Raw genomic sequence first — 27,973 nt, 5'->3', positions numbered from 1 at the left:
CAGCAAGTTTTAATGACTTGAATTTTACAGAGAGTGGAAAAATGGGTCCCTGTACAAGGTTTCTTTAAATAATGTTAGGACGTATGAAGGGATGGATGAGGGTTTCAGCAAATGGGTTGAGGTGAATAATGCGATGTCATTCTGCCTTTGGTCTCCATAATGTCCTTCAACCTGTCAAGGTAGCTCAACCCCTCCCCCCTTTAACTCAATGCTTTGCTACATCCTCAATTTTATTTGCTGCACTCATTTCAGAGGGTAGTTGGAGCGACCCCATCGGACGTATGCACGCTAAGCTTCTTCCCCGAGAGCACAGATGTGAAGTAGCAGAGACTTTAGGACAGTTTAGTTGCTTTGATCTGGTTGTTACCAAACTCTGCTCTTTATTCCAGGGTTCCTTTCATGAAAATTAAGTTCTGCAGTTGCTGTGGAAGAATTTGAGTTTGTAGGTCATAAGGCCTGGCCTCTACCTGGTAATTAAATGACAGTTCTGCAGCAGTCCAGGTTGAGCATGGTGACCAATGGTCTAAACTGATGGTCTTATAAATGTTAAGGGGAACATGAGTCAGTTGAGGGAAAAGATTCAGTTGAAAGGGGGAGCAGGCACAGAGGGCTGAATAACCTGATCCCACATGTACGTCGTATTCTTGTGTCCAAAGCTCAGAGGAGTTGTTGGAGATGCTGGTCTGAGTACAGGGTGAGGGCGAGGACACCTTATGTTTTTGAAGTCACATTCTAGGTCTGATCAACGTGCCTTCTACACAGGCAGCCGGACGTCCCACGTGGACAGTCCGGAGGTCAGGATTGAACTAGGGCAGCATTAACTGTTATACCACTGTGTTGTACTAGAGGCGGAAGCTTAGTTTTAATTAAAAGCAAAAAAAAAACTGCAGATGCTGGAAACCTGAAATAAAACCCAAAAGCATCAAAGATCAGACAACATCGGTGTACAGATGGCAATGATGAGAAGTCCTGAACCATCAACTCTGTTTCTCTTCTACTGATGCTGCCTTGCCTGCATTGTTCACTTTCATTGGAGCCAGCCACTCAATATAATTGACCAACAAGATGATTGGTGTATACTGGACTCTGAAGTGACCAGTCAGCAGGAGTTTCATTCAGTTCAGTGGAAGGACATAGTCCCATAATGGATTGCAGACCTTGAACCCCTTTATGGGGCTATTGAAGTTACCGCCATAAAACAAGGGTAAGAAGATTAGAAAATTGGAAGGAAAATGCAACTTTTGTTTCAAGGTGTACTTTAAATGTTAAGTTCCTTCCCCCAGGAGTGTTAAACAGAACTTGAGTTCCCATGGTGGGAAAATATTAGGTGCTTTGACATTAAACACAGCTGGCAAAGGAGAAATTACAGTATGTGATACAGCATTGTGACTGAAGAGCTAAAACTAGTCACCTTCTTGAGAAGGTCTCTTGTCTAAAACTCCTTTCATTCTAAATAATTAGACTAAATGTTGCTCTGTCAGTATACAGACTCCTTTTTGTGTGTCATTAAATCTGTCTTCTTGTGAAACAAAACAAGTGAGTTGCTGGTCATTGTCATCATCTCCTGCTCCAGGGTAACACGTCAACAAACAGAGCTACTTTTTTTCCTCAAGCAGTATTCATCATTTGTGAAGAAAGGTCACTCTGTCGACAGACGAGTACTGAAACTATCTCTCTGAAGTTCTTTCATGCTAGTTTCATGAAGAACTATCTATCTTTGCATTCAACTTCAGCAAGACAATATCTGAGATGTATTTTAGTTGGCATAGGTATTTTAGTTAGTAAAATATTTGATTGTCAAATTTTGAAAAAAAATTTACCAATCAATATATGAGCACAAAGTATTGATTGTAACAAGTTCTAATGCAAGTCATCAGCCTGAATCATTGCAACACACACAAAATGCTGGTGGAACGCAGCAGGCCAGGCAGCATCTGTAGGAAAGCAATGACGACATTTCGGGCCGAGACCCTTCGTCGGGACTAACGTTAGTCCTAACAAAGGGTCTCGGCCCAAAACGTCGACATTGCTTCTCCCTACAGATGCTGCCTGGCCTGCTGTGTTCCACCAGCATTTTGTGTGTGTTGCTTGAATTTCCAGCATCTGCAGATTTCCTCGTGTTAGCCTGAATCATTAACTGTTTCCCCTCCACATACCTGTATAAGATGACCTACTGACGTACCTCGGCATTTACATTTCATTTTGTCTTTCAACTGGCTCATTTGGCTCAAGAATTCAGTTCCTATCACTGACCTCTGAGTGAAGAAATTTCAATGCCGCTCAGTTTTAACTGGCAAACACGAGGAAACCTGCAGATGCTGGAAATTCAAACAACACACACAAAATGCTGGTGGAACACAGCAGGTCAGGCAGCATCTATAAGGAGAAGCACTGTCGACGTTTCGGGCCGAGATCCTTCGTCAGGACTAACTGAAAGGAAAGATAGTAAGAGATTTGAAAGTAGGAGGGAGAGGGGAAATGCAAAATGATAAGAGAAGACCGGAGGGGGTGGGGTGAAGCTGAGAGCTGGAAAGGTGATTGGTAAAAGTGATACCGAGCTGGAGAAGGGAAAGGATCATGGGACAGGAGGCCTCGGGAGAAAGAAAGGGGGAGGGGAGCACCAGAGGGAGATGGAGAACAGGCAGAATGATGGGCAGAAAGAGGAAAAAAAGGAGGGGGGTAAAAAACTAAATATATCAGGGATGGGGTAAGAAGGGGAGGAGGGGTATTAACGGAAGTTAGAGAAGTCAATGTTCATGCCATCAGGTTGGAGGCTACCCAGCCGGTATATAAGGTGTTGTTCCTCCAACCTGAGTTTGGATTCATTTTGACAGTAGAGGAGGCCATAGATAGACATATCAGAATGGGAATGGGACGTGGAATTAAAATGTGTGGCCACTGGGAGATCCTGCTTTCTCTGGCGGACTGAGTGTAGCTGTTCAGCGAAACGATCTCCCAGTCTGCGTCGGGTCTCACCAATATATAAAAGGCCACACCGGGAGCACCGGACGCAGTATACCACACCAGCCGACTCACAGGTGAAGTGTCGCCTCACCTGGAAGGATTGTCTGGGGCCCTGAATGGTGGTGAGGGAGGAAGTGTAAGGGCAGGTGTAGCACTTGTTCCGCTTACAAGGATAAGTGCCAGGAGGGAGATCGGTGGGAAGGGATGGTGGGGAGATGAATGGACAAGGGAGTCGCGTAGGGAGCAATCCCTGCGGAAAGCAGAAGGGGTGGGGGGAGGGAAAGATGTGCTTGGTAGTGGGATCCCATTGGAGGTGGCGGAAGTTACGGAGAATTTATACATTGGACCCGGAGGCTAGTGGGGTGGTAGGTGAGGACAAGGGGAACCCTATCCCGAGGGGGGTGGTGGGCGGATGGGGTGAAGGCAAATGTGTGGGAAGTGGGAGAGATGCGTTTGAAAGCAGAGTTGATGGTGGAAGAAGGGAAGCCCCTTTGTTTAAAAAAGGAAGACATCTCCTTCGTCCTAGAATGAAAAGCCTCATCCTGAGAGCAGATGCGGCAGAGATGGAGGAATTGTGAGAAGGGGATAGCATTTTTGCAAGATGTGAAGGAAAGGGGTATTGACAATGGGACAAGTGGAAAGCAAAATCTGTGCGTGAGGGAGGCTTTAGAGGTTCTATGGTGAGTCTGAAGGTTGTTCAGGGTTCACTACAAGGCTGCGGCATGTAATTTGGACCCGAGTGTAGAGTTGAAGATTTGAGTTGGGTATTGGCTCTGTTTCTCACTTAGAGTTCTTCTTGACCTGCTGAGTATTTCCAGTATCTGCTTTTATGGTATCTTCACTCTGTTCTGTAAATGATCCAGGATGTGGAAGCTTTGATCTCGGTGATAACTTCTATGGCTGGGACGTCAGTAGATAGCGTTGGGCAAGAGGTGAAATTTCGGGCAGTTCCACAGGAGCTATGAATCTGATTTGTTCACCTGAATCTGAATTCTGTATAAAGCTCGCGTATATGCTTGGATTATCTAAATACAACCATGAGCATGCCAGGGGGATTTAGTTTATTGTAAATTGAAATTATATTTAGTTTAAATTAATTTTCCATTCAGAACTTTTGCACCCTCCTGTGGTTTATATCATGATTATCTTGCCGTGCCTTCTATAATGATCTATCACCCTGCTTGCTGATGGTAGATCATCAACCTGAAGCATTAACTCACTTTCCTTCTCTACAGATAATTCCAGATCTGTAGAGTATTTTCCGCAACACGCCCACAATGTTGGAGGAGCTCAGCAGGTCAGGCAGCATCTATGGAGGGGAATAGGCAGCTGACGTATCAGTGCCTAGACCCTTCATCGGGACTGGAAATGAAGAAGACAGAAACCAGAATGACGGTGGGGGGAGAAGAGTACAAGATAGCAGGTGATAGGTGAGACCAGGTGGAGGGGGGGAATGAAGTAAGAAGCTAGTAAATGATTGGTAGAAGAGGTAAAGGGCTGAAGAAGCAAGAATCTGATAGGGGAGGAGAGTGGAACATGGGAGAAAGGGAAGGAGGAGGGGCACCAGAGGACTGTGATAAGCAAGTGAGGAGCGGAAAACGGGTGAGGGGAGAACCAGAATGGGGAATGGAAAAAGACAGAAGGGGGAGATGAAGAAATTACCGGAAATTGGATAAATCAACGTGTATGCCATCAGGTGGGAGGCCACCCAGACGGAATATCAGATGTTGCTCCTCCAATCTGAGTTTGGCTTTGTCATGATAGTAGAGAAGGCCTTGGACAAACATGGCAAAATGTGAATGGGAAGTCAAATTGAAATGTGTAGCCATCGGGAGGTCCTGCCCTTTGTGGTGGACAGAGTGAAGGCTCTCATTAAAGAGGAACCCCAATCTGCATTGGGTCTCACCAGTGTAGTGGAGATCGCACCGCAACAAGCCCAACGGACTTGCAGGTGAAGTGTCTCCTCAGCTGGCAGGACTCTTTGGGGTCCTGATTGGTGGTGAGGGAGGAGTGTGGGGGTTGGTGCAGCACAAGTCACGCTTGGGGGCATTTCCAGCATTTTCTGTATTGACATGAGATTTTTGATGCTGACTATTTTTGCTTTTCAATCGCAAATAAGCTTGCTGGTTTTGGTTTGACTGTGATCTTTATCTGACTGCAGAGAATGATGGCTGTGTTGGGCATGTCATGCGGTATCTGATGGTGAAGTGTTCAGACCTCACTCACCCACTCAACACAATGACACAGATTGCAGTTCACCCGAGATCTGATGTATTTATGAATTTGTCCTGCTTTGAACATCTTCATTGCAGTGCATGTACAACGACCCAAAGTGCTTCATGGCCAGTGACGTGTCCCATTTAAGCAAAGCTAGTTCCGTGAGCAGCAAGTGTGGTCTGGAACAGACAGCCTGATTTCTAGAGATGAGGCAGAGGAATAACTCTTGGATAGGGAAATAGGCAAAGCTCCCTTGGGAATAGTGGCTTGGAGGTATTTGGGTGAGAGGGAAGACAAAGATCTTGACTTAATGTCTGGTAAAAAGACACAACCTCCATCAAAGTTACAACACCTGACCACCTGCTGGTGCAGGGCAGAAAGTCTACATTTCCTGCACTGTTCAACTTGACTGTCTTGAATTCATGCTTCCTGACGTCAAGAGCACATTGCCTTTACAACCCACAAACAACAGTCCGTCGATCCTAGTATGACACTGATGATGGAACTAAATTGTACTGTTTCCAGGGTCTCTGGAGGGGAACTCTTTGACTTCCTGGCTCAGAAAGAATCTTTGAGTGAAGAAGAAGCAACAGCGTTCATTAAACAAATCCTAGACGGTGTGAACTACCTCCATTCCAAAAACATCGCACACTTCGACCTCAAGGTAGGTTCTCATTTTAATCCACCCAATATTCTAGACACAATTTGATAACCTTCAATATTTTTAGGTAGTGTCTTATGAATTTTTGATTATTCCAACAGCATAACCTTCATGGTACAAATTTAATTATGGCAGAGTTTTCGCCATATTGTTGAAAATATACTCTACTGTTTTCTCTCTAAGGCTCTGTGGTTGCACATTCACCACAAACATCATAGATCTCACAGTTGCCGATGACACAGAAGGAAGGAGGCTATACAACTCATCGAGTCTATGCTGACTGTCAGAACACACTCACCAGTCTCATTCGCCATTTTGTTATTCAAATTTCAGTTTTCAATGAACATCTAATCTAAAATCTAGTATTGTTCTGAGGGAGTGCAGCTCTATGGGAGGTGGCCTGTAGATAACGTGCTAATCTTAGGCTTCATCTGACTGTTTCTACTCAAAGGGAAACCAGCTTCTTCCCAAGTCCTGGATCTCATTTATCCCTCTGGTGATACTTCAGATAGTGGAGCTGTCCTACTGTTCAATTCTGACCTCCAGTGCTGTCTGCGTGGAGTTTCCACTTGTTCACCCAGCAACAGTGAGCGTTTCTCCAGATGCACTAGATTCCTTCCACATCCCTAACAGGTGCTGGTTAGAGGGTTTATGAGGTAGGTTTATTAGTTTCAGTGGATGGTGAAGGACTGGGGTGACTGTGCAAATAAGTATCTCTGAGAGATCATATTACAGGGAAACATGGGAGAATTCTGAGAACCAGCGTTGTGTAAGCAGAATTGCTTGTTACTAATTCATAATTATTCATTATATGGAAATTGATGAAAGAATATACTCTTCCAATTTTTTAAAGTCTGTAAGGCATTTTGTTACAATTTGTATTGAAGGTAGAATTAAACAAATAAATATGTTAGGAATTCCACTAGTGGACACACTGTTCACAACACTCAGATGACCAACACCTTCTGTACACAGTTAATAATTACTTCAGGATGGGTCTGTGAACCTTGGCATTCCTGTTGAAAAGATTTCATTCAATACTTCCTAAAACTAAGGGTTTGTAATTAAATTGGGTTTGTTCTTAGCAGTTCAATTAAGAATCATTTCTGAAATATTTCCTTTCAGCCTGAAAATATTATGCTTCTCGATAAGATACCCGTGCCACACATCAAATTGATAGACTTTGGCCTTGCTCACAAAATCGAAGATGGAGTTGAGTTTAAAAACATCTTTGGGACTCCTGAATTTGTTGGTAGGTATAGTTTTCATCATATCAGCTCTAGATGAGGTATGTTAGCGAATTAAATGTCTTTTATGGAAGGTATGTCAAACCAAATGTAGTTATATAGAGCAGAGTATCAGAAGACGTATTGTAGAGTTTGTTTTCAGTTGCATTCATTAGGAGTAAAGTATTCGATGTGGGAATGGTACAGTTCAGGTGGAGTCATGTCAGATCACATTTGCTGCCTGTCACATCATATGGCTGATGCATCATATGTCTGTCACATTGGATTCCTGACACACCACACGTCTGCCACATTGGATTCCTGACACACCACACGTCTGCCACATTGGATTCCTGACACACCACACGTCTGCCACATTGGATTCCTGACACACCACACGTCTGCCACATTGGATTCCTGACACACCACATGTCTGCCACATTGGATTCCTGACACACCACACATCTGCCACATTGGATTCCTGACACACCACATGTCTGCCACATTGGATTCCTGACACACCTTGGTTGTCACGGACTTTATAAAGACACTCATGGACAAGTGTATTCCCACAAAATCATTCAGAGCTTCCCCAACCAGAAGCCCTGGATGAACGAGGAGATCCACAATCTGCTGAGGGCCAGATAAGATCAGGAGATCCAGGAAAGAACAAGAGGTGCGGGTATGACCTCTGGAAAGCCATCTCACATGCGAAGTGGCAATCACAGAGCGATGCTCGACAGCTGTGGCATGGCTTGAACGCCAGCAGTTCCAAAGCCAAACCGAGCAACATCAATGACAACAAGGTTTCATTTCCAGATGCCCTCAGTTTATTTTGTGCTCATTTCCACCAACAAAACAAGGAGGCACCTTCATGAACCCCCACAGCTCCGACAACCTGTGACTTCAGTCTCTTAGGCTAGCGTGAGGGCATCCTTTAGGAGGGTAAATCCACAGAAAGCATCTGACCCAGATGGCATACGTAGCCAAGTACTGAAGTCCTGTGCTAATCAACTGGCTGGAGTGTTTACCGACACTTTCAACCTCTCGCTTATGTCTGAGGTACCCACCTGCTTCAGACGGGCTTCATTCATACCAGTGCCTAAGTAGAATATGGTAATCTGCCTCAAATGTATTGTGCAGTAGCATTTACATTCACTGTGATGAAGTGCTTTGAGAGGTCGGCGATGAAACATATCAACTCCTGCCTGAGGAGTGATTTGGATCCACTCCGATGTGCCTGCCATCACAAGAGGTCAACAGCAGATGCCATTTCATTGGCTCTTCACTCAGCCTGGGAACATCTGGACATACAGCAGGATGCTCGTCATTCAATACATCTCAGCATTCAACACTATCATCCACTTGAAACGCATTGAGACCTGGTCTTTAATACCCCCTTATGTAACTCGATCCTCAATTTCCTCAATTGCGGACCACAGTCAGTGGCAACAACATCTCTGCCACAAGCATCAACAGCACTGGTGCATCACAAGGCAATGTGCTTATGCCCATGTTTACTCACCATATACCTATGATTGTGTTGCTAAGTACAGCTCATCTACAGATCACTACAGTGAACTAGAGCATTGACCAGTGACAAATCCGGACATCGGAAGTTTTGAGGGGAGGGGATTTCACTCAGGTCCACTGCCCGGGTAGAGAAAGGAGCAGCGGGTCACTACAGCGACACGGAGCGTTGAGCAGTGACCAATCCACACTCGGGATTGAGGAACAAGAGCAAGTTAAAGAAGGGCGGGGCAAGTGTAGTGACCTTCATCTGAGTGCACAGGGTCAGAACGGAGGCGTTGAGGCGTCAGGGAAAAGAAGCTTCAACCTGAGAAAGCAAAGAAAAGCTCCAAGCTAAGTTTTTCCTCCCTTCTTTAAATCTGCTCAGCTAGGACAGCAGAGATGTCTGGCAGGACAGTCAAATGCTCCCCTTGTGGGATGTGAGAAGGCAGGGAGACCTCCAGTGTCCCTGACAACTACAACTGCGAGAAGTGCATCCAGCTGCAGCTTCTAACAATCCGCGTTAAGGAGTTGGAACTGGATGACCTCCGGATCATTTGGGGGGCTGAGGGGGTGATAGATAGCACATATAGAGAGGGAGTTACAGCTAAGGTACTGGAAACTGTGTGGCAGTCTGGAAGGGGAAAGGGGTTGAGGAGCTAGCGCAGAGTACCCTTGTGGCCATCTCCCTCAACAACAGGATACTGTTGGGCTCTGTGCCTTGGAAGGGAAGGGGGGAGAAGGGGCACGCTGTGGTGATAGGGGATTCATTAGGAGAATGGACAGGAGGTTCTGAAGGTGAAAACGAGATTCTCGGATGGTATGTTGCCTCCCAGGTGCCAGGGTCCGGGATTTCTCAGTTCAGGTGCTCAGGATTCATAAGTGGGAAGAAGAACAGCCAGAAGTCATGGTCCATGTGTATACCAGTTACATTGGTAGGACAAGTGACGAGGTTCTGCATAGGGAGTTCAGGGAGTTGGGCGCTCAGTTAGAGGGCAGGACCTCCAAGGTTGTAATCTCAGGATTGCTGCCCATGGGGCCAGAACTAGGAAGATTAAACAGTTTAATGCGAGGCTAAGGAGTTGGTGTAGGATGGAGGGTGTAACATTTCTGGATCAGTTGGGCTCTCTTCCAGGGAAGGTGGGACCTGTACAGGAGGGACAGTTTACACCCGAACTGCGGGGGACCAATATCCTAGAGGGAAGGTTTCTTAATGCTGTACGGTGGTGTTTAAACTTGAGTTGCAAGGGGAAGTGAATGCTTAACCGATCTCTGTTCAGACTGAAACTGCTGCTTCAGCTGTTGCAAATCGCAGGTTGAATAAACAGGGGAATATCGATATGAAAGAAGAAGCTAGGAGGTTAAAACTGAGCTGCATTGAAATTTCTTCACTCAGAGGTCAGTGATTCTGGTGAATCCTTTGTTCTCGAGGGTGGTACGAGCCAGAACACTAGATATTTAAGGAGGAATAGATATAAAGCTGGAGTACGAGGAATCCTTCATTACAGAGAACTGAAATGGAAGAGTGACCAGCATTGGATCATAATGATGGGCCAGTTTGGAGGGGCTGAGTGGCTTGTTCCTGCTCTTACTTTTCTGTGTTCTTGAAGACAATGTTATAAACCATATTTGATCAACAAAGGGTGGGAGCAGGAAGGGGAACAGGTCACAAGGAGCTTGCAGGAGGAAAGAACGCAAGGACAGTGATAGGAACTGAACTCTTGAGCCAAATGAGCCAGTTAAAAGACAAAATGAAATGTAAATGCTGAGGAACGTCGGTAGGTCACCTTATACAGGTATGTGGAGGGGAAGTATCGTAGGAAAGGTGGGTGATAGTGCTGAAGATGAGGTAGCTGGTTTACAATGTGCAGTGAGGAGAGGCTTTTGAAAGGGCAAAACTATAGTCAACAGGTTGAGTTGCAGCTTAAAAGGCAGATGAAATCAAAAAGGGTGAATACAGGTCTGAAGATGTTGTATTTGAATGTGCATGGTATACGGAATAAGGTAGATGAACTTGTTGCACATTTACAGATCGGCAGGTATGACGTTGTGGGCATCACCGAATCATGGCTGAAAGAAGATTATAACTGGGAGCTTAATGTCTAAGGACACACATTGTATCAGAAGGACAGGCAGAGAGGGTGGCTTGGCACTGTTGGTTAAAAATGAAATCAAATAATTAGAAAGAGGTGACATAGGGTTGGAAGGCGTGGAATTATTTTGGATAGAGTCAAGGAACTGCAATGGTAAAAAGACCCAAATGGGAGTTGTATACAGATCCCCAAGCAGTGGTAAGGATGTGGCCTAAAAATTACAACGGAAGATAGAAAATGCATCCCAAAAGGGCAATGTTACGAAAGTCATGGGGGATTTCAGTATGCAGGTTGATTGGGAAAATCAGGTTGGTCCTGCATCCCAAGAGGGGGAGTTTCTAGAATACCTGTGAGATGGCTTTTAGATCAGCTTGTGGTTGAGCCCACTGGATTCGGCTATTCTGGATTGGATGTTGTGCAATGAACTAGAGTTGATTAGAGCGCTTAAGGTAAAAGAACCCTGGGGGGGGGGGGGGGGGGAAATGATCATAATATGATCAAATTCACCCTGAAATTTGAGGAGAAGCTAAAGTCAGGTGTATCAGTATTACAGTATTAAAGGGAATTACAGGGGCATGAAAGATGAGTTGGCCAGAATTGATTGGAAAATAACACTGGCAGGGTTGATGGCAGAGCAGCAATGGTTGAAATTTCTGGAAGCCACTATAGTAGAGCAAAAATTAGTGGGAAGTTAGAGATGGGGAAGCTTTCTAAAAACTAACAGAAGTAAAAAAAAGTTATTAAGAAGGTAAAGATGGGATACAGAAGTATGGTAGCCAATAATATTAAAGAGGATACCAAAAGTTTCTTCAGATATATGCGTGTAAAGTGAAGAAAGTGTAAAAGAGACAAGAGTGGATATTGGATTGCTGGAAAACAATGCTGGAGAGGTGATAAAGGGAAACAAAGAAATGGCAGATGAACTGAACTGCATCAGTCTGCACTATGGAAGACGCTTAGCAATATGGTGGAAGTTTCAGGTGTCAGGGGTCAGAAAGTGTGTGAAGTTACCATTACTGGAGAGAAGGTTCTTGGGAAACTGAAAGGTCTGAAGGTAGATAAGCAGATGATATACACCCTAGAGTTCTGAAAGAAGTGGCTATAGAGATTGTGGAGGAATTAGTAATGATCTTTTAAGAATCACTAGATTTGGGAATGGTTCTGGAAGACTTTAAAATTGCAAATGTCACTCCACTCTTCAAGAAGGGAGAGAGACAGAAGAAAGGAAACTGTTGGCCAGTTAGTCTGACCTCAGTGCTCAGGAAGATGTTGGAATCAATTATCAAGGATGAGGTCTCAGGGTACTTAGGGCCACGTGATAAAATAGGCCATAGTCAGCATGGTTTCCTCAAGGGAAAACCTTGCCTGACAGATCTGTTGGAATTCTTTGAAGAAATAATAAGCAGGATAGAGAAAGGAGGATTGGTTGATGCCGTGTACTTGGATTTTCAGAAGGCCTTTGACAAGATGCCACATATGAGGTTGTTTAACAAGCTACGAGCTACGAACAGGAAAGATTCTAGCATGGATAAAGCAGTGGCTGATTGATAGGAGGCATAGAGTGGAAATAAAGGGAGCCTTTTCTGATTGGCACTGGTGACTAGTGGTGTGCTGTAGGGATCTGTGTTGGGACTGATTCTTTTTAAGTTACGGTATATGTCAATGATTTGGATGATGGAATTGATGGATTTGTCACATGGTTTGAAGATGAAGCTAGGTAGAGGGACAGGTGGTTTTGGGAAAAGAGAGAGGCTGCAGAAGGGAGATAGATGAGGAGAATGGGCAAAGAAGTGGCAGATGGAATGCAGTGTCAAGAAGTACATGATCTTGTACTTGGGTAGAAAAAGTGAAAGGGTTGACGATTTTCTAAATGGAAAGAAAATACAAAAAATAAACTGAGGCACAAAGGGACTTGAGAGTTCTTGTTCAGGATTCCCTAAAGGTTAATTTGCAGGTTGAGTTGGTGTTGAGGAAGGCAAATGTGATGTTAGCATTAATTTCAAGAAGACTAGAATATAAAAAGCAAGGGTGTAAAGTTGAGACTTTATAAAGCACTGGTGAGGCCTCACTGGGAGTATTGTGAGCAGTTCTGGGCCTCTTAGGAAGTTCACAAAAATTATTCCAGGATTGATTGGCTTTTCATATGAAGAGCATTTGATGGCTCTGGGCCTGCATTCACTGGAATTCAGAAGAATGAGGGGTGACCTCAATGAAACGATGAAAGGCTTTGATAGAGTGAATGTGGAGAGGATATTTCTTTCCTATGGTGGGAGAGTCTAAGACCAGAGGACAGAGCCTCAGAAGTCCTTTTAGGATGGAGATGAGGAGGAATTTCTTTAGCCAGAGAGTGGTGAATCTTTGCCACATGCAGCTGTGGAGGCCAACTCTTTATGTATATTTAAGGCAGAGATTGATAGTGTCTCAATTAGTCAGGGCATGAAGGGATACAGGGAGAAGGCAAGAGATTGGGGCTGAGAGGAAAATTGGATTAGCCACGATGAGATAGCGGAGCAGACTCGATGGGCCAAGTAGCCTAATTCGGCTCCTATATCTTCTGGTCTTAAGTTTGCTGGTGACACCACTGTTGTGTGCTGAACCAAAGGAGGTGCTGAATCAGCACACAGGAGGAGATTGAGTCACAACAACAGCCTTTCACTCAATGTCAGCAAAACCCGAAAGCTGATTATCGAATACAGGAGGAAGAAACCGGAATTCCATGAGCCAGTCACAAGCTTACAGAGTCGTACTGTCTTAGAAGCTTGCATCGTTGGTACATCTCCAAAAACATTGGCAAACTTCGATCGATGCAGAGTGGAGAGTACCCTAACCGGTTGCATCACGTCCTGGTATGGATCAGAAAAGGTCCACAGAAAGTGGTGGATACAACCTAGTCTAGCCCAGGCAAAGCTCTCCCCACCATTCAGCACACAAGCAGCAGCCATGCAGGCCACACTCTCTTCTCATCACCAACATTGCACAGGAGGCACAGAAGCTTTAGGTCCCTGCATGAACAGTTATTACCCTACAACCATCAGGCTCCTGACCCAGCATGGCTAACTTTCACTCACAACTCTGAACTGCTTCCATAACCTATGGACTCACTTCCAAGGAATCTACGGGTCATGTTCTCAATATTATCTTTTTATTTGCATAATTTGTCATCTTTTCCACATTTGGGTAGGGGTGTGTGCTTAGTCCTCTGCTCTACTCTCTATATACACATGACTGCGTGGCTAGGAATAGCTCAAATACCATCTATAAATTTGCTGACGATACAACCATTGTTGGTAGAATCTCAGGTGGTGAGGGTGTACAGGAGTGAGATATGCCAACTAGTGGAGTGGTGCCGCATCAACAACCTGGCATTCAATGTCAGTAAGATGAAAGAGCTGATTCTGGACTTCAGGAGGGGTAAAACGAAGAAACACATACCAATCCCTCATAGAGGGATCAGAAGTGGAGAGAATGAACAGCTTCAAGTTCCTGCATGTCAAGATCTCTGAGGATCTAATCTGGTCCCAACATATCGATGTAGTTATAAAGAAGGCAAGACAGCGGCTATACTTTATTAGTAGTTTCAAGAGATTTGGCATGTCAAAAAATACACTCAAAAATTTCTATAGTTGTACCATGGAGAGCGTTCTGACAGGCTGCATCGCTGTCTGGTATGAAGGGGCTACTGCACAGGACCAAAAGAAGCTGCAGAAGGTTGTAAATCTAGTCAGCTCCATCTTGGGTACTAGCCTACAAAGTACCCAGGACATCTTCAAGGAGCGGTGTCTCAGAAAGGCAGTGTCCATTATTCAGGTCCCCCAGCACCCAGGGCATGCCCTTTTCTCACTGTTACCATCAGAAAGGAGGTACAGAAGCCTGAAGGCACACACTCAGCGATTCAGGAACAGCTTCTTCCCCTCAGCATCCGATTCCTTAATAGACATTGAATCTTTGGACACTACCTCACTTTTTAAAAAATATACAGTATTTCTGGTTTTGCACTTTTTTAAAAAAACTATTCAATATATGTGATTTACTTGTTTATTATTTTTTGCTTTGCGAGATTATGTATTGCATTGAACTGTTGCTGCTAAGTTAACAAATTTCATGTCACATGCTGGTGATAATAAACCTGATTCTGATTTGTAGTTTGTCTGTTTATGTATAGTTTTTCAAAAATTCCATTGAATTTATTCTCCTGTAAATGCCTGCAAGAAAATGATTCTCAAGATAGTTGATGGTACTTCGATAATAAATTTGGCTTTGAAATCGTGTGTCCATCACACTGGACACCTATGTGTCTGTTCAGTGTGCTCCACTGATGACTGAATAATGAATCAGTCACTCAAAGGACAGTGCAATTAATAGTGTTTGTTGTGAATCACACCCAGTGTTTGAGTATGATATTTTAATCTGTATGATGGAGTAACTGGCATCATTTTAGCTGTATGAAGCTTCTCAGAAGATGAAGGGTGCCTTGTGTATAGCACCACACACAAAATGCTGGAGAAACTCAGCAGGTCAGGCAGCATCTTTGGAGGAGAATAAACAGCCGATGCTTTGGGTGGAGATCCTTCATCAGGACTGGAAAGGAAGAGGAAGAAACCAGGGAAAGAAGGTGGCGATAAGGGGAGGAGAACAAACTGGCAGGTGATAGGTGAGACCAGCTGAGGGGGAGGGGAGAGGTGAGTGGATGGGGGATGTTGGGATAGTGAGGTGATGGGTGGAAGAGGTAAGGGGTTGAAAAGAAGGAATCTGTAGGAGAAGACAGTGGACCATGGGAAGGAGGGAAGGGCCACTTCGTCCAGCACTTCCACTCCGATCTAACTGATGGAAGAGGTAAGAGTGGAGTAGGAATAGGGAATGGGGAAAAAAGAGAAGGTGGGGGGGAGGTGAGAAATGGCCTAAAGTTAGGGAGATCAATGTTCATGCCATTAAGTTGGAAGATACCTAGACAGAGTATGAGGTGTTGCTCCTCCAACTTGAGGTGGCTTCATTGTGGTAATAGAGGAGGCCATGGACTGCCAACTTGGAACGGAATGGGAATTGAAATGAGTGGCCACCAGAAATTCCTGCTTTTTGTGCCGGATAAAGTAAAGATGCTGGACAAAGTGGTTACCCAATCTATGTTGGGTATCACAGATGTAGAGAAGGGCATACTGGGAGCATTGGATACAGTAGATATTCCTGATAGACTAGACTTGCAGGTGAAGTGTCATTTGACTTGGGTGCCCCAGTAAGCATAGCGGTTCATGTGACGCCATTACAGCTCGGAGTTGGGAGTTCAATCGCAGCACCACCTGTGACTGCGTGGCTTTCATCTGGGTGCGCTGGCTTCCTCACACAGTCCAAGTTAGTAGGTTAATTGGTCGTTGTGATTAGCTAGTCTTAAATAGATGTGTTGGCAGGCAATGCAGCTTATTGTGCCAGAAGGGCCTGTTCCTTGTATCTACAAGGACCTGTTCCTTGTATTGGACCCACAATCAGCCAATCATGTGGCAGCAACTCGAAACATGAAAAATGCAGACATGATCACGAGGTTCAGTTGTTGTCCAGATCAAACTTCAGAATGGGGAAGAAATGTGACCCAAGTGACTTTGACTGTGGAGTGATTGTGGGTGCCAGACAGGGTGGTCTGAGTATCTCAGAAACTCCCAATTTCCTGGGATTTGCACGCACAACATTCTCCGGAGCTTACGGAGAGTGGTGTGAAAAACAAAATGCATCCAGCCTTGTTAGTGAGATGTCAGAGGAGAATGGCCAGAGCGTCTGAAGTTGACAGGAAGGTGACGTGCAAAAGAGCATCTCTGAACACACAACACATGCGTTCTGAGTAAAATGGATAGCTGACAGCAGCAGAAAACCACAAACAAACACTCAGTGACGACTTTATTTGGCACAGGAAATGTGTGTGTGCACGTATGTATATACAATGCCTTGAAAAAGTATTTATCCCCAACAGATGTTCTCACATTTTACCATCTCATTTTCTAAATTTGAAATGTATTGGAATGGGATTTTTTGAGCTAATCTACAAAAACGTTGTGCGACATGTCAAATGAAAAGAAAACTTCCAAAGCATGTCAACAATTTACTAAAATTTAAAAACCAAAATTGTGAAGCTGAAGAAGTATTCATTCCTTTGTAATTACTGAGCTAATGTTCCTTAGGTCCAACAGTATGGTAGATTTTCAACCGACCAAACCAAAATGAAGACGAGAGCATTCGAGGCAAGTCAGGGAAATGATAATCGAGAAGCTGAAAGTCAGGGATGAGTTCAAGATCATCTCAAAGGCACTGAACATGCCTCAGAACTCAGTGTAGTCCATCGTGAAGAGTGAGGAAAAAATATGAAACCACAACCACATTGCCAAGTTCAGGCCGTCCTCTAAACTCAGTTGCCAGAGGAGATTGGCATCTGTGAAACAGTCACTCTGAATGAGCTGCTGAAGTCAGTGGTTGCAACCAGAGATGATGTTCATGGCTCCACAATCTTGGAGGCCTTGCATAAAAAGGGTATTTATGGAAGAGTGGCAAAGGAGAAGCCCTGGCTAAAAAAAAGAGCATATCCTTGCCCAAAAAGACTTTGCAAAGTGTCACTTAAAAGATACTGTAAAGATGTAGAAAACAGTTTTGTGGCTGGATGAGACTGAAGTAGAACTTTTTAGCCTCAATGCTAGGAAGTACATGTAGCATAATCTAATACTGAACGTTAGCCAGGTAACGGCATGCCTACTGTAAAGTATGGTGGAGCTAGCATCACGCTGTAGGGATGCTTTTCAGCAGCAGAGACGGGAAATCTGGTCAGGATTGACGGGAAGCTGAAAACTGCTAAACACAGAGAGATCCTGGATAAAAACCCGCTAGCTTCTGCCAAAAAGCTTAAACTGAGGAGGTAGTTTATCTTTCAACAGGACAATGACCCAATAGACAGTAGGTGCAGGAGTAGGCCATTTGGCCCTTCAAGCCAGCACCACCATTCAATGTGATCATGGCTGATCATCCACAATCAGTACCCTGTTCCTGCCTTCTCCCCATATCCCTTGACTCTGCTATCTTTAAGAGCTCTACCTAACTCTTGAAAGCATCCAGAGAATTGGCCTCCACTGCCTTCTGGGGCAGAGCATTCCATAGATCCGCAACACTCTGGGTGAAAAAGTTTTTCCTGAACTCCGTTCTAAATGGCCTACCCCTTATTCTTAAACTGTGGCCTCTGGTTCTGGACTCCCCCAACATCGGGAACATGTTTCCTGCCTCTAGCGTGTCCAATCCCTTAATAATCTTATATGTTTCAATCAGATCCCTTCTCATTCTTCTAAATTCCAGTGTATACAAGCCCAGTCGCTCCAATCTTGCAACATGTGATAGTTCTATCATCCTGGGAATCAACCTCGTGAACCTACGCTGCACTCCCTCAATAGCAAGAATGTCCTTCCTCAGATTTGGAGACCAAAACTGAACACAATACTCCAGGTGTGGTCTCACCAGGGCCCTGTACAACTGAAGGACCTCTTTGCTCCTATACTCAACTCCCCTTGTTATGAAGGCCAACATGCCATTAACTTTCTTCACTGCCTGCTGTACCTGCATGCTTACTTTCAGTGACTGACGAACAAGGACACCTAGATCTCGTTGTACTTCCCCTTTTCCAAACTTGACACCATTCAGATAGTAAAAAGCACAATGCCAGAGCAACCGTGGAGCGGCTTCAAATGAAGAAAATTGATGTCCTTGAGTGGCCCAGTCAAGAGTCCTGACTATAACCTGATCAAACATCCCTGGCAAGACCTCAAGATTGCTGTCCACCGTTGCTCCCCAACTAACCTGGCACAGCTTGAGTGATTTTGCAAGAAGGAATGGGCAAATCTTGCTGCATATCATTGTGCAAAGCTAATAGAGACTTATCCAAAAAAACTACTATCTGTAACAGTGGTTCAACTAAGTACTGAGCAAAGGGAGATGAATACTTTTGAACTGCCGAAATTTCAGTTTATGAATTTTTAGTTTTTCATGTTTTACAATTTTTCCCATTTTTTTGGGCTCTGCTGTGGGAAGAGAAAGGAGCCTGTGATTCACAAATAAAAAATTCTCAGTTAAATTGATCAAAATCCCTGGCTGTAATACTCATTTATGTGAACACTTTTACAAGGCATTGTATATGTACAGGACTGTGCAAAAGTCATAGGCACATAGGCACCCTAGCCATACATAAGACTTTTGCACAGTACTATATGTCAACATGGAGCGGAGAGCGAGTTTGTGAATCGGACAGGAGCAAAGGATATTGAGAATGGGTGACGGTGCAGGGCTACAGGAGGGGTATTGGACAGTTAGCAGAGAGGGAGTGCCAGGGACGGTGTTGTGGCGTGGGTGCAGACGCACCCAGCCCTGAGACTCCAGGCAAGATCATTTGATTCCAAACAATTGGTTTATTGATCATTACAGGATGTCTCTCTGGTGCTTCCTACCATCTCGTCTCCCCTTGCCCTTTTTCCCCAACCATGATTCCCCTCTCACTCTCAGTCCACGATGGAGACCTGTATCAGGATCAGGTTTATCATCACACATTATGTTGTGGTTTTGTGGCTGCAGTACAGTGCAACACAATGTGTTTCTGGTTTAAGACGGTGCTGGTGAAGCTCAGCAACCACTTGTAGATGGTGAATAAAACAAAGTAAACAACTAAACTGTTTATTAAAACAACACACACAAAATGCTAGCAGGCCAGGCAGCATCCATAAGGAGAAGAGCTGTCGACGTTTCGGGCCGAGACCCTTCGTCAGGACTAACCGAAAGGAAAGATAGTAAGAGATTTGAAAGTAGTGGGGGGAGGGGGAAATGCGAAATGATAGGAGAAGACCGGAGGGGGTGGGATGAAGCTGAGAGCTGGAAAGGTGATTGGCGAAAGAGATACAGAGCTGGAGAAGGGAAAGGATCATGGGACGGTAGGCCTCAGGAGAAAGAAAGGGGAGGGGGGGAGCACCAGAGGGCGATGGAGAACAGGCAGGGTGATGGGCAGAGAGAGAGGAAAAAACAAACAAACAACTAAATATGTCAGGGATGGGGTAAGAAGGGGAGGGGGGGCATTTAATGGAAGTTAGAGAAGTCAATGTTCATGCCATCAGGTTGGAGGCTACCCAGTCGGTATATAAGGTGTTGTTCCTTCAACCTGAGTGTGGATTCACTTTGACAGTAGATTCATTTTGTTTATTAATCACACTTTTTCTGGTAAATGATCACTACAAGCAATAGCCTGTAATCTCCCTGTCGAAGTTGAACTTTTCAACCACCCGTAGGGCCTGATATTTTTGCGGTGAGAACTGAACTCGCAAAGGTGTGTAGGACGGTCGTGGCGTGGTGTGGTCCAGGCCGGAGAGTGGGGAATGAGTCAATGACTGACCATTGCTGGAGTGGACTTGGAGGCAATTCAATGCGGCAGATTCGAGGCGGAGCCCGAGCCCAAGAGCGAGGGAAGAGTTGAGGTTTGATCAATTCAAGCACTGAGCCGAATTGGAAAGGTTGGGTACAGCCCAAATTGAGGTAGTGGTGCTGAGACCCAAGAGCATATCGAAGTGGCAGGGCCCGGGTCCGAGGGCAGGGAACGGCCCGAGATTTGGACGATTTAAGCACTGGGCCAGAATGAAAAGATAACGGTGTCCGGGCCAGAAGCTAGGGCTGGTTCAGATTGCTACTCCACGAAGTTTACTCGTCTCTGTACTGAACCCTGGCTTGCTGCTCAGTGAGGTTTACCCTTCTCTCCACCTGCTGCGGCCTGCAGCGAACGGGCTTCTGAATCATGAACTTCACCTTGAATGCTATTTGCGTACTTTTATTGTTTGCACGATATATGTATATGTTATAAAATCTTGAGATTCATCTGCTTACAGGGACTGCAAAACATGAAACCCGAAGTAACCCATTTTAAAAAAAAAACAACACCCATTGCAGAGAGAGAGAGAGCAAAACAAATCAAATCAAATCGTGCAAACAGTAAAGCAAGCATCAGCATTCAGAACCAAACAGAGTCCGTAAACCCGAATCCGGGAGCAGCCGGAGTGGGCCCATAATCTCAGTCTATCACATAGAGGCAAATCGCCGCAAAGCTCGCAGACTGTAAGCCCGAGGCAGCCGGGGCACGGCACAGCCTCAGGGCTGAGGAGAGTGGAGTAGAACATCGCGGAGCAGTACCGGTTCGATCCCCGCCTCTGGTGCCAGCACCTTGCCTTTTCAGACCATCCCACAGACCCGGGCCCCGCCACAGCGACATGCTCTTGGCCACCTCTGGCCCATCTTGACCTTTCCAAATCGGTGCAGAGCTTCGATGGATCAGACCTCACTCCTGGGTTAGGTGGACGTCCTCCGAAACAGTTTTGCTTCAGTTTTTCTCCAGTCCGCTTGCTCCAACCACGTCTCCGACGCCATCTTCTCCCAGAACAAGCCTCAACCTCGCTCCGGCTCTGTCTCACACCCGCTCGCCTCGATCCTTGGATCAGTCTTGCCTTTGCTCACCTCTTCAATGTTTCCGGTGATCGTTCACCACATTTTCCATATAAAAAGTGTTATCAATAGAGTATTTAGTCAAATTTCCTGCTTTGAGAGCCACCAGTAAGTGGTCACCCATGTAGCCCCTTCTTAAACCGGAAGCACCGTTCTCTCCGCACATTGGTGTATGGCGGTCTTCTTTACTTTTAATGGGTTCCATCGGATTTCTTTGTTTTGTGGCTGCCTGTAAGGAGACGAATCTCAAGGTTTTATAAAGAATACATACATTGTTAATAAATGTATTTTGAACTTTGATAACATTTCTAGCGTACTGTGCAAAAGTCTTAGGCACCCTAGCTATATACATATGCCTGACCTTTGCACAGTACTGTATTACTGTATGTAGATGTGTATGTCTAAGTACGTGTATGTAGGGGTGTGTGTGTGTATATGGGTGTGTAATCAGAAGTCTGAGGCGCATTTTTTAAAAATTCTGTAAAGTGAAGATGCTTTCAAAGACAATGAAAAGTTTCTAAATATCAAAAAATACTATAAAAAGCAGTAAACAGTAAAAAACTAAATTAAATGAATATTTGTTGCACCTTTAGAACTGCGTCTATTCTTCTTTCTGGTCTCTGCTCTTCCTGCTTCCCAGCACAACAGTGACCTCCTTTCCCACCCCATCTGAATACTATACACTAACATTGGCTGTGGCCTCATCTTCAGCAACATACAAGAATAAAGGTTGTAGTAAGTGATAAAATTTATGTCATTTTCATATTTTCAATTTTCTCGTGTGTGTGTGTGTCTATTCCAGCTCCAGAAATTGTGAACTATGAACCTCTTGGGCTACCTGCAGATATGTGGTAAGTGTCTTCCAGAAGAAATGGAAACAAATACTTACAGCTTTCAGCTCTCGTTCTGTGAAATAAAAGGTCTTTAGCATTGATGTTTAAGGGTACATGGCCTCTGTGGTTCACATTATACAGTCCAAATGCTCCCCGTTCTTTTCCAGGGTCGAGTAAAAGCCAGGATTTTAATGCTCCTAATGCTCTAATGCTCCTCAGACAGGATGAAGAGGTCAATACTCCCCAGTGCCATTAGGCTTTACAATTCTACCACCAGGACTTAAGAACTTTTTAAAAGCTATTATTAATGCTTTTTGAGATAGTGATTTAGATGCATATCATATTTTTTTACTGAGTTAAGTATTGTATGTAATTAGTTTTGCTACAACAAGTGTATGGGACATTGGAAAAAAAGTTGAATTTCCCCATGGGGATGAATAAAGTATCTATCTATCTATCTAAACAGTGACCCCGGGGTACTTGAACATCCTGCACGAACAGAATCCTTTAAAATGCACTGGAAGTTCAAACACAAATATATATGTAAACCTGATTCTGACATGGGTCTCTATGGTGGACATAATGGGAAGGGGGTAGGGAGAGGGGAATCATGAAGAAGGGAAAGGAGCAGGAATCTCCAGAGAGACTTCTGTAATGATCAGTAAACCAATTGTTTGGAATTGCCCGGTGTCTCAGGGCTGGTGTGTTTGCAGCTGCCCCACCTCCCACCCCGGCACTCCTTCCCCGCCACCTGTCCCATACCCATCCCTCGGCGTTCTCAACAGCTCTTGCTCCCGCCGGATGCGTAAGACTAATACACAGTACAGTAAGCCCTCTCATGATCATCAAATCCCCTCTGGTCCTCCCATCTCCCACCTACACTACGTCGTTGGGATGTGGGAAGAATGCAGAGCAGCTGGGGGCAACGGGCACAGCCATCGGTCCCACACCGGGAGCAGCAGAGTTTGGGATCCAGGCGTGGAGATGTCACTACCTGCTGAGTCTCCGTGCTGCAGCGGGAGTACCGGAAGTGAAATGTGATCCAGAGTAAAACTACATGTAATTTTCAAAATAATAAGTGTAAGCTTTGTTTCTGTTTATCAAATGGTAAATCTGACACTTGTGTTTTTCAGGAGCATTGGTGTCATTACATACATTCTGTAAGTATTTTGTGGATCATTTACAAATGTTGGAGTTCTGAGTGAGTCCATTTCAGACTTTACGGCTGTTCTTCTTGTCCCCTGTGGAACAGGTTAAGTGGAGCTTCCCCTTTCCTCGGTGAAACAAAGCAGGAAACCCTCGCCAACGTCTCTGCAATGAACTATGAATTTGATGAAGAATTCTTCAGCCAGACGAGCGATCTGGCAAAGGACTTCATTAAAAACCTTCTGGTGAAGGATACAAGGTGTGAGGGCTTGCATTTAGTTAATGAGCAGAGAGTGTTATAAAGTTGTGATTTAATCCACCATTGACACAGTACATGACAGAGATGTTTCTTGACTATTTCATAAGGTTAAAGAATGTGTTCCTGAATATGTGGAATTTCTATCTGTTAAGTGTTCAAAGATTAATGGTAGTATTTTGGGTCCAAAAATTAAAGATATATATACATTTCTTATTTATTTGGTATATGTAGCCAATATTAATTGACCTAATCTAAGTATGAAAGGATTAGACATGTGGAATGATGGAATTTTTAGCTGTATTTAGAACAGGGGTTTCCAACCTGGGTCTGCGAACTCTTTGCTTGGTGGTCTTGGTCCATGGTGTAAAGAAGTTTGGGAACCCCTTGATCCAGGGAACATTTTGAGCAAGGACAGAGATAACCCTACAAGGAACAGGCAGTGCTTGACCTAATCCTACCCATTGAAGTTGAGCAAGCGGGTGAGGCGCCGATGAGTGAGCATTCTGAGGGTAGCAACCATCACTCAGAAAGTTTCACTATTATAAAGAGGGATAAGGAGAGTATGGATATTAAGTATCTGAATGAGGGGAGAGCTGATCTCAATGACATTTGATTGGAGTGGGAGTAGATACTTTCAGGTAAACCTCTCTTTGGGAAGTGGAAGCTTTTAAAAGGTGAAATAGTCAGAGTTCAGGGCCAACATATTTTTTTGAGCGCGAAGGGAAAGGGTGACAAGTCGAGGAACCTTGGATGTCAAGTACGTTGAGAGTTTGATAAAGAGAAAAGAAAGAAAACATTTGCTGGGTACAGAGCATTTGAAGCAGGCAAGGTATAGAGTTGGGGGTAGGAGACTTTAAAAGGGAAATGGTAAAGGGGGGAGGGTCAAGCTGATAAGATCAGAAAAATCTCAAGTCATTTTATGAATATTTTAAGAGCAAGGGTTAGAGTACACACTTGGGGGACCAAAAGAGCAAACTGATGAGATTTTAAATGAACGTTTCTCATCTGTGTTCACTAAGAGAGAAGGCATTATAGTTGGAGATTTCAGTTGAGATAGTGAAATTTGAGATCACGTAAAGATTATAAAGGAGGAGGTATTGGATGTCTTAGTATGCACCATGGTGAATAAGTATCCCATGCCCGATGAGCTGTGTCCTAGGTGACCAAAAGAAAGCAAGGGGCTGACAAAGCTGCTTAAATCTCTTTTGGCCACCGAGGAGGTTCCAGATGGCTGGAAGACAATAAATGTAGTGCATGTATTAATTATGGGCAGCAAAGACAAACCAGGTAATTAAAGACCAATTATTAATGTCAGTGGTAGGGAAATTATTGGAAGAAATTCTGACAGACAGGATTAATTGGCACTTGGAAAGGCAGGGACTAATCACGGATAACCAGCGCAGATTTGTTGGTGGGAAATCCTGTCTGACTAATTTGAGTTTTACAAAGAGGTAGCTAAATATATTGAAGGAGACAATGTGGTTGATGTGGTAAATGGGCTTTAATAAGGCCTTCCTTTGATGTTGAACACCAATGCCAACCTACGATCATCATTTCAAATCTGAACACACGATCTTTCAGATGGAGATAGGATTAAGGAGAACCCCAAGGCATTCTATGCCCATGTGAAAAACAGGAGGATAACGAGAACGAAGGTGGGACCACTAAAGGATAAAGAGGGCAACATGTGCCTGGAGGTGGAGGAGGTTGGGGAGATCCTAGATGAATACTTTGCTTCAGTATTCGCAAGTGAAAAGGATCTTGATCAGGGTGAGGTCGAAATAGAGCAGGCCTGTGTGCTGGACAATGTGGAGATTACGGAAGAAGAAGTGCTGGACCTTCTTAAAAACATCAAGATTGATAAATCCCCAGGGCCGGATATGATACACCTCAGGTTGTTGTGGGAATTGAGAGAAGAGATCGCTGGAGCATCAGCTATGATCTTTGAATCCTCTTTGGCTGCAGGGGAAGTGCCAGAGGACTGGAGAATGGCAAATGTAGTTCCCTTGTGAAAAAAGGTAATAGGGAGAAACCTGGGCACTATAGACCAGTGAGTCTTACGTCGGTGGACTGCAGACTATTGGAAAGGATTCTTAAGGATAGGATCTACAAGCATTTGGAGAAGTACAGTCTACTCATGGATAGTCAACATGGCTTTGTGAAGGGAAGATCATGCCTCATGAGCCTGATTGAGTTTTTTGAAGAGGTAACAAAAGAAATTGATGAGGGTAGGGCAGTAGATGTGGTCTACGTGGACTTTAGCAAGACATTTGACGAGGTCCCTCATGAGAGACTCATCATTAATGGTCAGTTACTTAAGAGTGTGGATGAACAAAGGGACCTTGGGGTTCAAATCCATACATCCCTCAAGGTTGCTGTGCAGGTTGATAGGGTAGTTAAGGAGGCCTATGGGATGCTAGGCTTCATTAACGGGATTGAGTTCAAGAGTAGAGCAGTCATGTTGCAACTCTACAAATCTCTGGTGAGACCGCACTTAGAGTATTGTGTTCAATTTTGGTCACCTCATTATAGGAAGGATGTGGAAGCTATGGAGAGGGTGCAGAGGAGATTTACCAGGATGTTGCCTGGATTGGAGAACAAGTCATATGAAGCAAGGTTAGCAGAGCTGGGACTTTTCTCTTTGGAGCGTAGAAGAATGAGAGGGGACTTGATAGAGGTCTACAAGATTATGAGAGGCATAGATAGGGTGGATAGTCAGTACCTGTTTCCCAGGGCACCAATAGCAAACACCAGAGGGCATATGTACAAAATTAAGGGAGGGAAGTTTAGGGGAGACATAAAGGGTAAGCTTTTTACACAGAGGGTTGGTTGTGAGTGTCTGGAATGACTTGCCAGGGATGGTGGTGGAGGCTAAAATATTAGGGGTATTTAAGAGCCTCTTGGACAGGCACATGGATGAAAGAAAAATAGAGGGTTATGGGATAGTGTGGGTTTAGTACTTTTTTTTAAGGATTATATGGGTTGGCACAACATGGAGGGCTGAAGGGCCTGTACTGTGCTGTAGTGTTCTATGGAGGGAGAGCGTTAACTGTTACAAACTTGAAATGAAGTGCTTTCTCAGTTTCATCATTCTTAACAGATAGGTACACATGTTAGTGGGGTACAATTGTTCTAATATTTTGAATGGTTTAATGAAAGTTTATTTCAAAACCATTATTGTATCAATTTATTTCTTATTTGGAACGCTCAAATATTTCTGTCCAGGGCTGTGTCATTACTTGGTGCTCAGTGACTAAGTAAAATGCTGCTTGATGCAAGGAGGGTTCAGTTCAGGTATCTTACATGTCACGGGTTATCCTGGCCCCACTGCTTGTTAGTAGACAAAGCAAGCCAGACAGCTGGGTGTTGGGGACAGAATGCACGGGGCACACTGACGTGAATGTCTCGTGTCTCGCGTTAGTGACGGTTGCTGCTCTCTCAGTTTAACTCCTCCGTCTCGGACAGGAGGTCAGGGAGTGGTCTTCACCCTACAGCCGGAGACGCAAGCAGCTCAGGCTCTCAGTATGGTTGGTGAAGTACGAGAGCAGGCAGACTTGTGCCCACGCTTCCCTCGTACTTTGTTCTAGCGGTGTTGTTTTCACAAGCTGCTGTTCGGCCTGGAGCGACTGGAGCTCGTGTGATGCAGTGCAAGTTTGGACCAGTTTGATCAGGCTCTGAGGCTGAGCTGAGGTTCCCTTTTCACTATTGATATGTGGACCAAGCTTGCAATGACTTCTTCTCAGCGTCTACCCGTGCAATCACAAGCAGAGTTTCACTGCATCATCGTGCACCTTTAGAGAACACGGGAAAAATTTACAAAAGCAGGATTTAAGAGTGCACGCTGATCTGAAACCGGGGCCCTAAATTTAAACAAAACAGTCTGAGGGGTGAGTTGGTTATGAGAGTTTGGGAAGTCACTTTAAAGGAAGTTACAGTAAATAAGTAATAACAAATATTTCAAGAATCAATGCATAGTTAACAATAAATGTATATATTTTTAAAGCACAGGAACTTGATGGGAAAAGTGGTAGAACCATGGCAAACGAGAAATTAAAGAAAGATTTTTTTAAAAGTGCTGGAGGAACTCAGTGAGTCAGGTGTCATTGGTGGAGGCGGGCACATTGTTCATGTACAGCTCATGCAAAATGTTGGAAGAATTCAGCAGATCAAGAGCGTCAATGGAAGGGAATAAGCAGTTGATGTTTTGGGTTTAGACCCGGTCCTGATGAAGGATCTCGGCTCAAAGCATTGACTATTTATTACTGAAGTAACAGACAGAATGCCAGAGGAGCTCCACAGGTCAGGCAGCATCTATGGAAAAGAGTAAACACTCAACGTTTCTTTCATTCCCAGAGAAGGGTCTGCTCTTTTCCGTAGATGCTGCTTGACCTGCTGAGTTCCTCCAGTAGTTTTTGTGTGTGGTGCTTTGGATTTCCAGCATCTGCAAACTTCCTTGTGTTTGTGATTTACCTATTACTGATGCTGGCTGACTTGCTGGTTTCCTCCAGCATTTTCTTTGTGTTGCTCAAGATTTCCAGCGCCTGTGCAATCTCTTGCATCTACAAATTATTCAT

General features: G+C 44.4%; 1 protein-coding gene across 2 annotated transcripts in view; it reads left to right on the top strand.

The window, feature by feature from the left end:
* The window catches only part of dapk2b (death-associated protein kinase 2b), a 152,787-nt gene that overhangs the window by 107,324 nt on the left and 17,490 nt on the right, over positions 1–27,973 (top strand). For both annotated transcript variants that reach the window (XM_073024871.1, XM_073024870.1), the window contains exons 4-8: positions 5,707–5,845; positions 6,968–7,094; positions 21,964–22,012; positions 23,128–23,154; positions 23,247–23,399. In XM_073024871.1, the coding sequence (XP_072880972.1) occupies positions 5,707–5,845; positions 6,968–7,094; positions 21,964–22,012; positions 23,128–23,154; positions 23,247–23,399 (495 nt within the window). The remainder of the gene's footprint in view (positions 1–5,706; positions 5,846–6,967; positions 7,095–21,963; positions 22,013–23,127; positions 23,155–23,246; positions 23,400–27,973) is intronic.

The sequence above is a fragment of the Hemitrygon akajei genome, chromosome 21 (assembly GCF_048418815.1).
Source record: "Hemitrygon akajei chromosome 21, sHemAka1.3, whole genome shotgun sequence".
Classification (NCBI taxonomy): domain Eukaryota; kingdom Metazoa; phylum Chordata; class Chondrichthyes; order Myliobatiformes; family Dasyatidae; genus Hemitrygon; species Hemitrygon akajei.
The sequence above is the reverse complement of the archived record's forward strand: the minus strand, read 5'-3'. Positions and strand labels throughout refer to the sequence as shown.